The sequence below is a fragment of the Elgaria multicarinata genome, chromosome 2 (assembly GCF_023053635.1).
Source record: "Elgaria multicarinata webbii isolate HBS135686 ecotype San Diego chromosome 2, rElgMul1.1.pri, whole genome shotgun sequence".
Lineage (NCBI taxonomy): Eukaryota > Metazoa > Chordata > Lepidosauria > Squamata > Anguidae > Elgaria > Elgaria multicarinata.
In genome coordinates this window covers 49634940-49654192 of record NC_086172.1, presented here as the reverse complement: position 1 = coordinate 49654192, position 19253 = coordinate 49634940, and the positions used below count along the sequence as shown (strand labels likewise).

At 37.8% G+C, this 19253-nt stretch overlaps 1 protein-coding gene across 3 annotated transcripts in view; it reads left to right on the top strand.

Annotated features, from left to right (window-relative positions):
- The window catches only part of TANC1 (tetratricopeptide repeat, ankyrin repeat and coiled-coil containing 1), a 147178-nt gene that overhangs the window by 113188 nt on the left and 14737 nt on the right, over window positions 1-19253 (top strand). For all 3 annotated transcript variants that reach the window (XM_063116498.1, XM_063116499.1, XM_063116500.1), the window contains 8 exons: window positions 1739-1970; window positions 4244-4410; window positions 6158-6765; window positions 8377-8485; window positions 9210-9332; window positions 12316-12552; window positions 14227-14412; window positions 16743-16821. In XM_063116498.1, coding sequence (XP_062972568.1) covers window positions 1739-1970; window positions 4244-4410; window positions 6158-6765; window positions 8377-8485; window positions 9210-9332; window positions 12316-12552; window positions 14227-14412; window positions 16743-16821 — 1741 coding nt within the window. The remainder of the gene's footprint in view (window positions 1-1738; window positions 1971-4243; window positions 4411-6157; window positions 6766-8376; window positions 8486-9209; window positions 9333-12315; window positions 12553-14226; window positions 14413-16742; window positions 16822-19253) is intronic.

Here is a 19253-nt window from a genome sequence, read left to right as displayed (position 1 = left end):
AGCATGTATCAGGAAGGGGGTGGGGGAAATAAAACATTAGATCTAGGCAGCTTACAGTGTGTTCGTCACTCGTGTATCTAACGGTTATATAAACTGGAATTATCAGCAAATTGCACTAGGGACATTCTAATGCATTTATTTTTGCAGGAAGGATTGTGAAAGGAGAAAAGCCTTGCAAAGTGTTGTAATAGGAGAGGATTTCCTTTGGTATTGAAGTATTACTTGGTAAAAATCTTTATGTAAAAACTGTCCTAATGTTGTCATCAAAGCCATTGCTATATTTAGAACTTGACGGAATAAAAATATATTAAGGTGGCTCCAACTGATTTAAGCTACAGTCTTATACACCCTTACTTGGGATTAAGCTGCATGGCTCATGGTGGGACATACTTCTGAGTAAAAGTGTATAGGTGTCCGAAAATTCATTCAAATATCTGAATACTGAGGGCACGAGGAGGAACATGACAATTATCTAATTCTGTGATACTGTATTTTAAAAGACAAGAAATATATGACAGCCAACCCTCCAGATTTGAAGATTAGTTGAATTAGATAATGGATAGGCAACCTGGTGCCTTCCAGATGTTTTGGTGTATAACATCCCAGCCAGCATGCCTCAGTGGTTAGGGATTGTGGAAATTGTAGTTCCAAAAATCTGGAAGTCAATGGCTGGATTCAGACAACTCACTAACCCACACACAAGAGTTGAGCAAGAGTTGGGTTGTCGTTGAACATATTGAAATGTGGGTTATCATGTTGCCTGAACCCAGCCACGCTAACAAACCATGGTTTGTTAACTATGAACAACTTATGAAGAAAAGCCATGGCTTGTTGTTGGGTTGTGAACTGTGGGTTGTTTGTCATTAACAAACCATGGTTTGTTAGCATGGCTGGGTTCAGACAACATGTTAACCTATGTTTCAACATTAACCCACAGTCCAGCGACAACCCACACTCAAGTACAGTTGCCTACCCCTGAATTAGACCATAGGCAGATGGTCTGGAAATCTGCTAAATAAGAAAAAAAATCCAAATTCTGTGATTATGTTTTTTAAAAAAATGTGTTCTGGAAGACTAGATGACACTGTTGCAGCATCCTATATTTAAAATATATCCTGTATTTCTGGCTTCACCTACATGTCGTTGGGAAGCTTTCAGATGAGGCCAGTGCACTGTTATGCTAATCAGCCTTGAAGTACTGTGTCTGAGAGCCCTAAGCTCGGTCATGGGGGCAGTGCTTACACGCTGACCAGTAAGATCTGTTTCTGTGTTTTCATTGTTTTATTATTGTTTTAATCAAGTTTTTTTTTTACTGTTAAATGCCTTAAATGCCATTTTTCTTGGTAGAAAGGTAGGTGACCACCTGTATCTATATGAAGCACCAGCTGTACCTATATGAACCTGCTCAAATAATAAATAAAATTATGTTGGCAGGAGACGAGATGAGGCCTTTTCTGCAGTGGCCCCATCCTTATTGGAATGACCTACCACATGACTCCCTACCAGACTTTAAATGGCCTTCAAAGACTTGGATGTTTCTGTCTGCTCTTAAATGAATATATGCCCATTTTTAATTTATAAATTTTAGTTTTAATCACTGTTCGTTTAAGACACATTCACATGTGCCAGGTGCTTTACAACTTGTCCAAATTTTAATGAATGGACTTCCCATTCTTTTTACTGTTATAATTTTAGGCTTCTGCCATAAATTCTAAATGGTGTTATTGTTTTTTTTAAGGTTGTTGCCTATCACTACTGCCAAGCTGACAACACTTACACCTGCCTCGTCCCAGAATTTGTGCATAGTATTGCAGCTCTGCTTTGCCGGTCACATCAGTTAACAGCATACAGAGAACTTTTGATAAGGGAACCACACCTACAAAGTATGCTAAGCCTTAGGTCCTGCGTTCAAGATCCAGTGGCAGCATTCAGAAGAGGAGTATTGGAACCACTAGCAAATCTTAGGAAAGGTAGGCCGAAAAGAAACTATTTCTAGAATTATTTCAGTTATAGCATGAGGCACTAGGCTAGTTTATACGATCAAATAAGTTACCATGACTTATATAAGCTATGGTGGCTTGTTTAAATCAATGGCACATGTTGAGTTTCATTAGCCTAATTACCCGCCCAGGGTGCTAGGCTTCGTTAGCCTAATTACCTGCCCAGAGCACCTGGGTGCAGTTTGTTCTATTCTCCAAATCCAGGCAGCATGGCTTGTTTGAGGCATAAAACAACCCTCAAATAACTCCACAACAAGCCATGATTGTTTCTCCCTCAAACAAGCCATGCCTGCCGCCTGGTTTCAAACGGCATGACAAACTGCGCCCAGATGGGTAACTAGGGTTAATAGCTCCCAGCATGCACTGGCATGCACCACAGATTTAAATAAGCAATGGTGACTTGTTTTGATCAGGTGAACCAGATTTCTGCGTTAAATGTTCCTACCAGTTACTAGTAGATATGGAAACAGTTTGCAGACCAAAAGATCAGTGTTCTGTTTTGTTTAAAATAAGATATAAAAGCCTACCAAGAAAAGAAAATATTTAAAACAGATGGTAATGTACATATATTGAGGAACACACTTAGAAAAAGATAATAAAATGATATATTAGCGTTAAATAAATAATGGACTTATGCATTTGTATTGAAAGATTATTAGGTTGTAATCTTACACACTTACCAATGTGCTTATAAGTTGTCTGAAGTGCATACTATAATACGATAAATTATTCATAAAGCGCTGCAAATCCATTTGTAAAATGGAACCTTAACAGAAGTGTGATCGCAAATGTTGTTTGTTCCGTAACAACAAAAATAGCTCCACAAAAGCAATGACTTTAACAGTGTAGCAGCTATCTGTATATAATGAACTGCATTTGCTATCAATGCATTTCAGAACACTTATTAGGTGAAACTAGGCATTCAGTATCCTGGGCTGCTACTTCTCTATTGAAACATATACCTTCTATATTTTTCGTATGATTCTGCAATGATAATATTTGTGTTGTCTTTTATTTTTTACCTACATTTTATAAATTTTCGCGAGGCTGGCATCTTTACAGCACAGAGCATAGTGCGCAATCACGGATTGTGACACTTCAGCCAGGCTAAAATGTCTACAGCTACTTATCAGCTTCTGAAGTGTTGCCTTGGTATCCCAAGAACTTCTACAATAAATGCTAAAAGTTCATATCGCCAAGATTTTATATTGATATTTGTATTTTAAGTAGGGCAAATTAGTCATATAGTTACAATTACTAATACACATGGGAAGGGATGCTATAAGTTATCATTAATGATAGCACATGTTTAAGAATGTTCTTAAATAGTTTTTTTATAGTAGAAAATAATGCAGGGATTTTTTGGGGGAAATAATATCAAAGAAATACACGTTTAACGATTTTTCTGATACACTGGTGAAATGGCATTCTAAAATGTATGTGCTCTAAGGGGTTAGACAACAACAGCTAATTTTTCAGAGTGTGCAAGTAAATTTTTGTCTTTGTTGTAACTTTTTCTGCAAAAGAATGCAGCTTAAAGCACATTCTTGTCATTTCTAATCTTTTCTTCAATAAATATCTTGGAACTGCTGACGGTAGTTCCTATATTAGCACTATTGCTGAATTTAGAACTTGCATGAGGGAACTACTTTAGTATTTCTTCTATCATATGAAGGAGAATTAAATTTATTTTTATTTAACCATCTCCTCCTCCAAAGTATATGGGAGCACATCTGCCTTCAGAAGTGTGCATTAGCATTTGCGCCTGCCTACAAAAGTTGATATACTGGGGGCTTTTCCTACCTTGGAACTTTTTTAAAGGGTGTTTTCCTTAAGATTTATGAGTGGCCCTTATAGCAAGCCCATACAGAAAATTTTAAAATGCAGAAAGTTCTATTAAAATAGGTAAGCAACACATTAATTACAAGCATTTGAATAGTTTGAGCCATCTGGGCTGCCGGAACTAAAGTAGTATTTAGCCATATCCACAGGTTGGTAGAGGAGGTTTCATCATAGTAGGCTTGTTAGAAAATGGCGATATATGTTTTATACTTTGGGTGGGAGGGAAGAAAAGATGTGTGCAGAGAGGAAGTTATCCTTCTACCATTTGCTATTGTCCTGCCTTCCATTTATGAAAACTGAGTCACTCTGGGATCTTCTATGTTTTTAACTCAAAAACAATATTCTAAAATATATTGATACGGTACTCATCTTTATTGCTTTTCCACTATCTTGTCTTTCAGAACAGAAAATTCCAGAAGAGGAGTACATAATTTTGATAGATGGCTTAAATGAGGCTGAATTTCACAAACCTGATTATGGAGACACAGTTTCTTCATTCATCACAAATGTTATATCTAAATTTCCTCCGTGGCTAAAACTGATTGTGACTGTAAGAACAAACTTTCAGGTAATGTTTGTTTTGTTTTAAACCATGTTACAGTTGCTGTTCTGAAAGTAATGCTTGATTGAAAGAACATTTTAATTTTCATTGGAAAGAAACTGAATAGCGACTCAGGCAGATGCTGTGTGACCTGGATTATTGTGTAAGAGCTAGTAAAATAACTAGATCAAAGAAGCCCCATCATTTGGTGTCAAATGCTGGGAATAGGTGTCTGCTCATGGGTCTATAATGCTTGTGTTTAGGTATTGGGACATTTAAATCAAGATGATTTGCCAAATGTCCATATTCCATTTGTTGCTTCTTACCAGCCTTCACATTTTGGCTTTTAACTTGAATTTATGCTTGTTAAGGTGTGAGGCAGCTCTGACAACCTGAAACAGATCTGTTGTTTGTGATGTATAAAATGTACGCCCCTACTGTGCAGCTTCTTCAATATTCTCTTTTATGCATTGTCTGCTGCTCTCGGCAGTTCTCTTATAGAGCATGCTTTTGAGCTGTAGTTCTTGAAGTCCTTGCCTCCAACACAACTTAGTGTTGGGACCCACAGCAGATTCTGAACTTCGGCCTGTGGTCTGGCCAAACTCCAGGGAGCTTAGCCAGGGCAGGAAGGAAGTTTCTGAACACCAATAGGCCAATGCAAGTCATGTTATAGTTCCGCCCTATCAAACACGAGTTGTCAATTTCTGGCCTTTCAGAGGTCTTGAAGTACAACTCCCATCATACCTAACACATTGTCTTTACTGGTTAAGGTTGATGGGAGATGTAGGCCAAAACAACTGGAGGGCCACAAATTTGAAGTCAGGCTTTTTCATCTGAGCTCAGCCTAACACTGGACCATTAACTTTTTAGAAATTGTTTTATAGTCTCAAGGACAGCGTCAGGAAAATTCAATAATGGCCGGCTTGAGTCCTCCTTCTCAGCATGAAAGAATACCACTTCAGATTGCATGTGGGGGATTACATGGTTGAATGTTCCTTGATACCAAAAAAAAAAAAAAAAAAATCAGGTGGGGAGAGAAGTTCTATGCTACCCTTTTCCCTGATGTGCTAATTTCGATTTTTTCTCCCTGTCGAGAAGCATTCATTTGTGCAATTTCCCCAACTTCAGTCTGAAACAAAACAGTCTGGGAGACGTTTTGCTACCTTATCTTGAGCTAAGACCTTTCTTTTCTCCCAGGTATTTTAGAGATCTAGTTCTAGGTTATTATGGCTGTTTCTTTATTCCTGTGTTGTTTGTTATTTCGCATTATGTTGTATTTTATTCTTTTAAATATTTATTTATTACAATTTATACCGCCCAATAGCCGAAGCTCTCTGGGCGGTTCACAATATTTGCATTGTATTTCATCTTTTTAATGGTTATATGACATTTTAGTTTTTTAACTGTTTGTAAGCCTATGCGGCAGGGTCTTGCTATTTACTGTGTAATCTGTACAGCACCATGTACATTGATGGTGCTATATAAATAAATAATAATAATAATAATAATCCCCACAGAGAACATTAGTTATTGGGAGGATCAGAAATTTAATAAATAAATAGTTATTTATTTATTCAGTAAATCCACATCCATGTTAAGGCTTTGCTCTGGTTCTTACTCTACTACTTTCCATGTCATCATAATGCCTTGAATTTATTTTGACTCTCCTGCATTTAGCAAGCCCAAATTCCATTTATATACCTATGAATTTTATATGGTGATATAAAGTACTTGTATTTCTCTTTCTCTTTTTCTCTCTCATTTTATAATACAGGAAATAACCAGCTCACGTCCTTTCTTCACAATCTCCCTAGATGATTTCCCTGAGAACAAAGAAATACAAGCAGATTTGAATGCATATATTCAGTACAGGATCAGTGCCAGCCAGGATATTATAAACAATATATCTCTTAATGGAAAAGCTGATGCAGCTATTATTGGGAAAGTGAGCAACCACCTGATCATGAGAAGCATGGGATCCTATCTCTACTTGAAACTGACACTGGATCTCTTTCAGAAGGGTCACCTGGTAATCAAAAGTGCAAGCTACAAGGTAGTTCCGGTCTCACTCTCTGAGCTTTATTTGCTCCAGTGCAACATGAAGTTCATGACAAATTCAGCATTTGAAAGAGCCCTGCCCGTGCTAAATGTGGCCCTGGCATCGCTGCACCCAATGACGGATGACCAGATTTTCCAGGCTATTAATGCTGGACAGATATATGGTGAACAGGAGTGGGAAGAGTTCCATCAGAGGATGGAGGCCCTTTCAGGCTTTCTGATAAAAAGACGTGACAAAACACGGATGTTCTGCCACCCTTCCTTCAGGGAGTGGCTTGTTTGGAGAGCGGATGGTGAAAACACTGACTTTTTGTGTGAACCAAGGTAACCTGGTGTACTTTAATATATAGTGGATACTTAATAGCTGCTGGTCACTTTTGTATTGTACTGTATAAGGAAGATGTCACACACTTTTTAAAAAGAAACATTCTCTTAGAGCCAGGATTTGGGGGGTTGGTTGAAGCATGTTGTAAAATAAGCCAGACATGAGACTACCTACTTGAAAAGTAGGATTTACTAATCTCACTAATGATTGGGCTGTACATTTAATTGATTCAGTAGCATAGTGCATTATAGAGGAATGAGACTTTGTATTTATCTGCTATGAAGCTTCTTTATAATTCTGTAGGCACGACCTTATAAATACTTATTCCTTTCTTTTTGACAACAAGCCCTTCCATGCTTATAGAGATTATGGGCAGTGTTAAGAGACAAGATAACGTGGTAGGTGCAACCTATAGGGAATCTACCATGTGCTTGAATTTCAGACTGTTCAACCGTAACTTGTATCTGTTATTCTGCCCCTTTTGTGAATCCATAAGATTGGGAGTGGTCTTTTAATGGGATTCTTGAAGTCTACATTGGCATCCATATAATTTGAAGAGAGATTCACCCTTCTCAGTCTTATGGGGTCATGCAGTTTGATGCTGTATAATTAGAACCAGTTCAAATTTTAATGAAGGGAAATGAGTATCTTGGCTGCTGGAGAGATGTGCTTTCATTTGCTAAAGCTATTTTGTTAGGAAGAAATGTCAACTATATGCTAGAGCTGGTTTTAAGAGCAATTTCTGAAAAGGCTTGTGAGGAAGTAATTGTTCCAAAGAAAAATCATGGAGTTCGTGAAAGTTCTTAAATGTTCCAAAAGTACCTCTCTTCAATGTGGTTCAACCCCAGTAAGCATTTCTCCTGCAATAACCCTGTTGAATGAATTGAGGTTGTACAGTAGTTGTGTTAGGTTGACAGATTCTACCACCTACAATTTTATAATTAATAATTTATGTAGTAGTCTTTAGTGTACAAAATACGTGAGATAGTGTATGTGTGTTGTTTTTAATTTACATGTCAAGCAAAGCCCAAAAACGAAGTACATTTAAAAAGTACATTAGAAGTCAACACTTTCTCTAGATCCAATGGTAACTTTTATGTTACGATCATAAGATTGATTCTGATAGTGATGCTTTCCTTAGTGATCGAACGACAAATGAGAAGGACTCTTTGCAGAAAAAGTGTTTTGACTATATCTGCCTACTGTTTGAGAATAATGTAAGGAAATGATAGTGTGGTTTTGCAGAATCTTGTAGTCTCCGTATATAAATCACTACCCTCACTCCCTTGTAATGAAATCCAGATACGCTGTGTGGAGATCTTGGCAGACTTCATCACACACTAGTTTACATCTTTCTTGACATGGTTTGATTTAAATGTAACACAAACAGCTTTTCCACAGAAAGGACCGTAATGTCTAAGAACAATATAGTGCAAGGATTATTACTTTTTTGGTTTCGCAAGTTTACATCTTGATATTTAGGCTTTAGAGGCAGGGCAGGGGAATGAAATCTGTCAGTTGAGATATTCAGAGAACAAACAAATGACATAACATTGATTACGACCCTGTTTAAAATGCCCTCCGTCTTGTCTTTGTATTTCAACAATTAGGAATGGGCACGCTCTCCTGGCATTCATGTTCTCTCGGCAGGAAGGAAAACTAAACCGTCAGCAAACAATGGAACTTGGGCATCACATTCTTAAAGCCCATATTTTCAAGGTAAACTCTATATATTTTTGTGTTTTGGTGTGTTCTTTCTCTCCACCTGCCTCCCCTCTCTCTTTCTCCCTGCCCTCACTTCCTCTCCTTTTTCCCTCTCACCTCACCCTCTCTTTCGCTGTACCACCCCACCCTCTCTGTCTCTTTTGCCTGCCTCCTCTCTTTGCATGCCCCATCCCACACACTTTTTTAGACTTTTCGCCTTTGTGCCACATTACAGTCTCATCCTCTATTTATCTTCCTCTCCCCCTTCAGAAACGTGGATTTAGAAAATATAGAATATGAAATATTTCAGATTGTAACGAGCTCTCTTTGACTGAAATATTTCAACCATGTGTTTACACAACAGATGACATACAATGTCCCTTGTAAAGGGTTTACGTCACCTCTGAAAAAACAAACTAGAAAAGGAGATGTGCAGCCTCCTGTATGTAGCTCTACCTATTGGGCAATTACTTCTTGAACAATAGCTAGGTATTGAATTCTGAATACAGAATAATGTCACAAAATATTTGATCCAGATTACTTTAAAAGTTTTTAAAAAATATATTAATACAGTTTTTAAAAAGTGATGCACATAGACCAATTGTGATCATTTCCTCCTTAATTTTTTTTTAAAAAAATTCAAAGACAGAATGATCATGATTTTCATTGGGTAGAAAAAACATTCTTTTGAGAAAATTTCTGCTCATCTTTTGTCATTGCTGTTTGTTGCATGTTTTAGGGTCTCAGTAAAAGGACTGGAATTTCTTCCAGTCACCTTCAAGCCTTGTGGATTGGCTATAGCACTGATGGCTTGTCAGCAGCCCTTGCATCTTTGCGAAATCTCTATACTCCTAACGTAAAGGTAAGAAAACAAAGAAAGTATCTTCAAAATCTCAAATTCCCATTATGGTAATTCTAACCTTAAAAGAAAATTGTTCCACACTGTGGAAGTCTTGGGACAAACAGGATTTTGTAGGCTGGCATCAGGAAAAGAACTGAATGACTTCACTCTAAATTAGAACAACAGATCGGTTTCAGAAGAAAGAAGCAGGTAAAAGCTAAGGAGCAAATTTAACTTTGGTAAGAAACTGATCCAACTGGACTGAAGCTCTGTGTTTGAATCTCCTGTGTCTCTTCTCTGTTTTTGAAAGCTTGTGCAATCAGGATTGGCAGAAAGGGCCTTTTAGCCAATAAGGGTAAGGACTGAATAACTAGCCAATCATATCTGAGTAGGCAAATGACATTGGAAAAACTTGTGTAGATTTGTTTGTGACTATGTGTGAGAGAAGGAAACTTTTCCCTGCCTATCAATATGACAGTGAATCCACATTCTGTCCCCCTGGTTTTATGCAGTATTCTTAAGTAGAAAATTGAGCATATCCTAGGACAGAATATAGACTATAGAAAACACCCCTTCCCCCATTGTTTGGGCTTTAAAAAATGGTGGAGCTGAATAAGTTAAATTGACCAAACTTTCAAAATCTCTCTATCCCCTCCCCCCCCCCAGCCCTGCCTCTAGACATACCTCTAGACAAATCACATTTGTTAAGAGGTATGTAAAGAAATTTGTTGGGAAGCAGCCGAGGGAGAGGCACATGGATGGTGTTCAAGTTGAATTTTAACATTAACTGTGAATAGCTATGAATCACCTTTCTAGAGGGTGAATATTCATAATTTTAGAACTAAGCAAATTGGTTCTTCATTTACATAGAAAAGCAATCCAGCACTGGTCCAGCTAAAGTTAGTCATGACTATTGGATCCCTTTGAAAGCCATAGGATTTGATCACAACTACATTGCCCCATTGGTTTCAGTGGGACTTAATGTCACAATTAACATTAGGTGGACTCAAGCCAATATATCCAGTAGAGGGTCACTGATACAGTTTTATGGAAATCCAGCATTCTGTTCCCACAGTGGCCAAGCAGCTGCCTGTGAGAAGCCCCCAAGTAGGACTTGTGCAAGAGCCCCTCCTACTTGTGTTTCCCAACATGTAGTATATATAAACATACTGCGTCTGATGCTAGAAGTAATGCGTAGTTATTTATTTATTTATTACATTTATTTTATTACATTTATATACCGCCCCACAGTCGAAGCTCTCTGGGCGGTTTACAACAATTAAAAATAGTAAACATTTAAAGTATACAAAATTTAAAAACCATCAAAAACATAAAAAAACCCAGTATAATAACAACAGTATCCATTTAAAAACAACAATTCTGGGGTCCATTAAAAACAAACTTAACGTTGTTAAATGCTGTTAAAATGCCTGGGAGAAGAGAAAAGTCTTGACTTGGCACCGAAAAGATAACAACGTTGGCGCCAGGCGAGCCTCATCGGGGAGATCATTCCACAGTCGGGGGGCAACCACTGAGAAGGCCCTCTCCCTTGTTGCCATCCTCCGAACTTCCCTCAGAGTAGGCACTCGGAGGAGGACCTTAGATGTTGAGCGCAGTGTACGGGTAGGTTCATGTCGGGAGAGGCGTTCCATCAGGTATTGCGGTCCCAAGCCATGTAGGGCTTTATAGGTTAAAACCAGCACCTTGAATTGGGCTCGGAAACATATAGGCAGTTATCATGACTAATAGGCATTTATAGCCTGATCCTCCATTAATTTGTCTAGTCTCCTTTTTAAAAATGTCCAAGTTGCTGGCTAGCACTGTGTTTTGTGGTGGTGAATTCCATACTTGTGCTGCTGTGTGAAGAAGTTCTCCTTTTGTCTGTTCTAAATCTCCCACCATCCAGCTTCATTGGACGATCCAGTGTAGTGATATTGTGATGGAGAAAGCTTGTCCCTGTCCACTTTCTTCACACCATGTATAATTTTAAACACCTCTATCATGTCCTCCCTTACTATGCTAAACAGTCCTTAACATAACTTTTCCACATAGGGGAATTGCTCCAGCCCCCTGAACATTTTCTGCACTTTTTCTAACTCTACAATATCCTTTTTGTGGTGCTGTGACCATAACTGTACACAGTATTTAAAATGTGGCTGCACAATAAATTTATATAAATACGTAATGGTATTGACAGTTTTATTTTTTAATCCTTTCCTAATGATCCCAAACATGGGAATCTGCCCTTTTCATATGCTACTACAATACGTGGCACAGATCTATCTGGCTCTGTTATGGGTGAAATGCTTTTAGGATGCTGCAAAGGTGTGTTCTGTCTTACAACCTATGCTGATGTCCTAATAGCTTGTAACATTCCAAATGTTTTGGACTTTGACTCCAGTCATCCCCAGCCAGCATGGGCAAAGGTCAGGAATGCTGGGAGTTGTAGACCAAAATATCTGGGGGACTATAGGTTGGGGAAGGCTGCTTTAGATTATAAAGTGACATTGGGGGAGCAGATATTCTGCTGTAACCTGAATAATATCTGGTGTAGCAGCTCATAGGCATGAGCCTTTAGTGATGAGAATATATACAATTGCATCCAGGGGTTGCATAAGTGGAAAACAGCTTGCGGAAGTGATGTTTTCCTTCCCCTCCTCCTCCCTTTCAATTGGGCAAAGTTCCTCCATCTGTTTTTGTGCATTTCACCACTCCCATTCCCCTTGCAGAAGCTTTTCAGGGGCTGCAGGAGGGAGAAGGGATAGGAAGTTGATTATGCAAGTTGCTTTCCACTCATGCAACTATTAGATACAACCCTCATATTCTGTAAAATTATTAATCTTCTTTTTCATTAAGCCACACTGAATGGAAGATTCTTCAGGGGTCTGTATCCATTTCATTCATCACTTTGAAATTCATATATAAACATGTATTTTTGAATTTAATGCAAATGCAAATCTATGTTTCAGGCTCTAAATGTCATTTTTTTAAAAAAAAATCCTAGGTGAGTCGTCTGCTGATTTTGGGTGGCGCAAATATAAATTACAGGACAGAAGTTCTCAACAATGCTCCAATATTATGTGTTCAGTCTCATCTTGGTCATGAAGAAGTGGTCCTCCTCCTCCTAGAATTTGGTGCTACAATTGATGGTGCATCTGAGAACGGGATGACCCCACTTTGCTGTGCAGCAGCTGCAGGCCATATGCACATAGTTTCACTGCTCTGTAAGAAAGGAGCAAAGGTAAGCTTCACAACAGCCTCTGTAAGAAACGTTTGTGTACTATAGAGCTCTAGGGCAGCAAACGTAGCAAGGCAAACTCTTCGCTCCAAGAAAAGGCAACTCCGTTCCTGGAGTATGCACTGGATCAGTAAAACATGAAATTTCCTAGCACCCTGTACAAAAGCAATAAATATGGGGCAGAACGGTCTTATTACCTTAAAAGTCACGTTACCCAATGCCTGATCTTTTCATTGCCCTACTTTTTAAACATGAATTTATGATAGAATCAGTGATATATTTTGATTGAGCCTAGGACTGATTTCATGACCTAGGTTATATACCAAGAGATTGCCTGAGAGTAATGAATATAAATGAGCACATCATCATTGATCAGCACCATCCTTGGGAGAAAGCAGTTGGGGTTTACACAAGAAAAAGGCTAGATACGTGCCTTTCGTAGAACTGTTAAGAGCTGGAAGTGGTAAAAGGGAACAAATGACACTTGGAAGGTGAGTGCTGCCAAAGTTGAGAGTTGGAAAAGAGATGAACATTAGTAGCATAAGATCAGCTCACAGGATACATATAAAATATTGCTATGACTCTTGGGTTTAGCAAGAATTCCTACAAATGTATTACTGCCCCTCCCTGTTTAACTTATATTTTATAGCGCAGTTGTGATTGGGGTTACTTTTGTTTCATCTGGATTGTCTTCTCACATTGCAGTACAGTCAATATATCATACCACTTTTTATTACTAACAACTATATTTGGACTACCAGACACTGGAAGGCTGATATTTCCTGGTTCTCTGAAATGTTTGCTTTTATGTTGTCAGACGTGGCAACACTGTTTGGATTATTTTGTCTTGGAATCAGTCTTTACATTACCTTTAGACAGAGGCTAATTGAAATAGCTTCTGGATCTCCCTTGTATGTCACTGCTGTAGTGTGCAGCATGAATCATCATGATTCTTTGGTACCAGGAGCATAGCACAGACATGGAAACAGTCTGTGCCGAATGAAAAAAAAAGTATAATGACCTGCAATGGATATTGTGGAAAAAGCACCACACAGTGGCTGTTTAATGTAAAATAGACCTTTCCCCACTCCACAACATTGGCTGCCGAACTTGGGGAAATGTGAAACCGCAGGACATAGAGGGAGCTAAATATGTGGACTCACATATTTAGCATAACATCACATTTCGATCTTACACATCCTCTACTACAACGTACAGTCTATGTAGTAAATAGTGACATAAAATCTGGTGTTCACCTTATGTCTAAATACAGTTATTGTTTCTAAAACAGTATGAAAAAGGTGACTTAAAGAAGGGAAATGAAAATATATTAGTGATTTATTGTAACATTTTTCAAGGAAACTCTTCATCCTCTCATATCTTCTGAGATCATGGAAAAAACCTGGAAAAGTCTTTCATTATTCTTTTGAAAGCCATTTCATTCCAATGCTTTAAAATAGCTTACTGAAATTCCTTGCATAGGTTTAGTCAAACGAAAAACTTCTGTGGTTTAGGTTAATATACAGTTCCCCAGAAGCATGCTAAGTATCACTGAAGAACAGAATATGTTCTTTCTTGAGGTTGTGTATAGCAGCATATTTTCTGAACTTGCTTATCATGAATATTTGCTTTTTATTCCCCCACCCCACCCTGCCATTGCTGTTGTCTTCAATGTAGATTGATCACTTGGATAAAAAAGGACAGTGCGCTTTGGTTCATAGTGCTCTAAGAGGCCATTGTGATGTTCTTGAATATCTGCTCAACATGGATTGGATAATGTCTTCCCATCAGCAGAGTTCACTGACAAAGCGGCAGGCACTTCAGCAGGCTCTGACAGCATCTTCAAGTATGGGGCATTTTCAGGTAGATCGCTTGTACCTCTTTTAAGTTTTGAAAGTGTTTAGAGGAACTCACTGACTGGTTCACTGCAATTTTCCCATTGATATAAAAGGGACATTTTTTCCTGTATTGGAAGTGTGAACTACTTTCACATTTAACATGAAGATGTAATTTTAAAACAAACATAATGGGCCAGTTCACATGTTATGCTAAACTATGGTTTAGTGAAATCTGCACAAGCAGAAAGGTGCCACTGTGAGCATTGGGGCTTGTGTGCTCCCCTCCCTCTTCTCCCCTGCAGCCAGGAGGACTTTGGCAGTCATCGTCCCCACCCACCCCGCTTTCCCCAAATTACAGTTGGTTTGTTATTCAAACCAAAGATCATGGTTTCTAACAAACCACTTCAGACTGTGGTTTCTGAAGCTGGCTTGCTAAACTAACCCATTGGTTCTAAACCATGATCCTGGTCTGGATGATATGACAAGCTGAGATTCATGATTTTGGCAATTTCCAGTAACCGAAGCTGTCCTCCTCCTGGGTGTTCAGTAGGAGGACAGAAGGGGAACGTCCAAGCTCGAGGCCTCTGGCAGCTCTTTCCTGCTCAAGCATGTCTTGCTAAACCATGTTTAGTGTGAACCACCCCAAAATTCTCTTAACGCTAGGAATGCCTATAATCTTGCTTATCAGGAAAATTTGCTAGGACACTTACTAAATTCTCTTATTCCTCAGTTGCAGCTTTAGTATATCAGTAGAGCAATTGTATTCTTGACTGCTCCATAGGATTCAGTATTGTAAATGGTTATTGTGTGAACGGTCCTAACTTGCTTGTTGGGGTTTTCTATCTACTCTATGTGCTTAAAGATAGGATGGTACTGTATAGAATGTACTTGTGTAGCACGTAGCTGTGTAAGAAGATGAAAAATTGCATTAAGATTTCTGTCTCCATAATGTAGCCATAAAGAATTATATAGTCATAATAGAATACATGAAGATGGTTTATTTCTTGAAATCACATTTATACTATTCACCATCTGCTTCGCAAGACTGCAAAAGCTCTGCTAATGTATTTATTGTTTATGCAATTAATCTTTGCTTGCAATCTTCAACCTCCATAATGTTGGATAAAATGTTAAATTCTGCAGTGTGCACAGATGTAAAAACAGGTTGGTTTTCCTATATAAATGGAAGATTCCCCTTTGTTCTAAAGTAAAATTAAAACAATGTCAAGTTATTTCTGCTTGGAAAATATTTTCCTTAATAGGAACATAGTACAGAAGAAATACATGAGCTCATAGTCCTCAGTGCACATTGATTCTGTTTAGTTATTAGCAGTAAACATTTATGACAGGATTCATACCAAATTGGCTTGCGTTGTTTGTTTATATTTTCCTTGATTATATTGTCATATTTGGGTTTTGTAGGAGCTCATTAAAATAATTTGCCATGGAAAACATGAGACTTACAAATGCATCATCATTTAACTCTTCTCTTGAGCAAGGCAGAAAATTAATTTGTGTCCACCAGGATTGATGGATTCTGTCCAAAATTAATGATACATTTAGAAGATAAACATAAATACAAATATTTAGTTCTAGCTTGCCATTCTTATAAGATCTGGATATATCATGTGCATGAAATGCTAGTCCTGTTACTCACCCATATTGTTGAACTCAGCCACCAAAAACTAGCCCAAGTAAAAAGAAACAAACTTCTCATGACTTTACATGCCTTTGAAGTAAAACAGTGGTTTTCAAAATTTTAGACTTAGGGAACACTTTACTCAGTGACACATCTGCTGAGGAACATCTCAGTATCTTCCATGGAACTCTTTGCACATTACAAAAAGGAAGCATAGTCTCTTTAGTATGGGTGCTGGAAGGCCTATTGTGCCTCACTGCCACCTTTCCAAATAGGAAGTGTACCTTATAAAGTAAACTGTGTGTCCCTGTAGCTGCACATTGCAGTGGAACAATACTGGTAATGGTGTGCAATGTGTCTTTTAGGGAAAACTGTCAGTCGCTACTGAAGATCTGCCAGTTAAGGAATGCCAGGGTTCTCCAGAATACTTAGAAAGACTGTTAATATGAGTTTGGTTTGTGTAGCAAATACTTAGAAGAAAAGGCCAAATGACTTGCTTTCTTCGTAACAGAAGCGTCTCTCCTACTACACCAACTTATGCTGTTAAGAGTACAATGAGTACTCTTGGACGTTTAATATACCTTCTAGTTGAAACTCTCTATATGTAGGCAGATCAGACATAATTAATGAAGTGCTAAAGTCCACAACTAAATGTTTGGTTTTATTGTTGTTATGTTTAAATTAGCAGCTGATTAATATTTTCTTCCTCTTGTCAGGTGGTTCAATTTCTAATAAGGATGGAAAAGGAGCCTAAAATTGACATCAATGAAACAGATACTCTGTGGGGAGAAACAGGTACATATGTAAGAGGGTTTGTTTTCCTTCCAAAATAAGAATTAACTGATCAGCTGAGGGTTGCTGTGTAAGAACTGTGGTTTAGAGTAATGTATATTCATCACAGCCAAATAGCTATTTTACTTAAATTGGAAAAAAGCAACACAAGTATCAAGCAATTTACTTAAATATTGAAAACCTGGTCCTCGCCTGTCCTACAGTATTAATTGTCCAGTAGCCGAAGCTCTGTAGAAAGTTCACAACAATTAAAACCATAAAATACAACATGATAAAATAAAACTACAGTATAAAATAAATAACATAAAACACAAAATATAAGGTAGCAGCAGCCAAATATTATTAGAATGTAAGCCTATGTGGCAGGATTTTGCTATTTTATTGTTTTACTCTGTACAGCACCATGTACACTGATGGTGCTATATAAATAATAATAATAATAATAATAATAATAATAATAATAATAATAATAATAAAGTAACAGATTTAAAACAAAAAATCCAGAAAGACTAAAATGCCTGGGGAAATAAGGAGCATAAGATAGGCCCCAGATGATCTTTCCACAACCAGGGTGCCACAACAGTGGGTCTTAGTATCTTCACAACATAGCTGAGCCTTAAAGTAGCAAAGCTACATCTGAATCTGCACCCAAATTAATCACTAGAGATAGCTTTCTGCAACAGAATATTAACATTTTTGGATAGATGTAAATTATAATATTTCATATTTTATCCAGAAATGTTAACATAATGTTGCAAACAGTATCTCTAGTTATTAATTTGGGTGCATATTCTATCTAAAATGATTTTTAGGCTGCCTTTGAGGGTAAAACATGTGAACCAGCATTAGATTTAAAAATACACTGCAATTTGTTTTCTGTTGTAGTAATGCACATTGACTTCATTTGGCTGGCTGTTTTCTGCACTATCTGCATTGACATATCAACTTTAAACTTGCTTGCCTCGTTGACATAAATATGTTTTGACATGAATATAATATGTTTTGAACAGAAGAATGGAAATTTCTTTGGAAGACTGTTTATGTAACTTTTATATGTATTTAAATAGCATAATTCTGACATCTGACTATAGCTAGGGTATACTTTTGCTGCTATCGTACACATCCTCCCCCTCCCCCCACTTTTTTAAAGAGCTCAGCATACTAAGTTCACATCCGAAAAGTTTAACAAATAAACTTTCAGTATGTGAAACTGTACTCAAAACCTGTGTTTGTGAAGGCCAACTTGCACGGCTAGCCCCAATTCAGAGGTGGAGGGAGTGTGATTTATAGTTAGGAAAAGTGAGGTCTACCCAACCCCCCTGGCCATTTCTAAACTTTCAGATGCTCTTTCATGAAAAGGATTTCCTTAAATGACAAAAGAACAAAAATATAATAACCAGGCACCAAATGTGCACACCTGCACATAAAATCTAGTCACTGATGCATAAGTACAGAATAGACTCCCTCTCTCACAGTTTGTGACTCCTTTTCTTTATTCCATCTCTTTCTCTTCTTCCTATGTCCCCTGCTTTCTGTTGGAATATTCACCACATTTCCCTTCCTGTGCTCTCATTATCAATCCTTGTACTCCCCCTCCACACCTTATCTCTTACCTCTCTAGTGAACTCACCCTTCCTGTAGATCTAGACAGCCATTTCCTTTTGGTAGTTTGCACAGAGCTATTTTCTAACCATCAAATGGCAGTTTGAGAACAATATTGCCTGCCAAGGATTGCACTTAGACCACAATGACTATATTTAAGAAGCATTGCTTGGGACACAATCACAAAACTATGCCACATGTTTTTAAAATTAGATTTAAAAACCAAAACAAGATTGTTGGATAGGCGTAATTGGAAAATTTCAGCCTGAGAAAATAACAGAGAAGGGCATTGATAAACAAAAATGCAGGAAATGCTGGGATGTATCACTAATGCATGTCCTAATAAAATGTATTTCCCTTAGGGCTGCAGTCTTTCATTAATTAAAAATTTTAAACAAAAAATAATTAGGTGCCATTTTAGAAGTATTTCCCTTCCCTTTCCCTTAGGAAAAATGGCAGGTGCCAATTTATTTTAGCTTCTGCTGCATCTTGGACGTAGATGTAGACATGGAGATTTACAGCTCTCTTGCATGTTAAGAGTCCTTGCTGATCTTTGTCTCATATCTTGGGAGGCATCAGATCAGTAAGAAAGAAGGTTGAGTTCATTCTCAGCTATTCTGTAGATTTCCTTGGGAATAAGCCCCGTTGAAATCAATGAGACTTGCTTCAAGTAGCCTGATCCAGAAAGCATGTTCTCTTTCTATATGATCTCATGCATATGTAGATATATGAAAGTTTAATTAAACTACTAACATTAATATACGTCCATTGGTGATAGCCCTGATGTCCATAGTTGAACAATTAAACACAGGGTTTGCATTGGGCAGAACCAA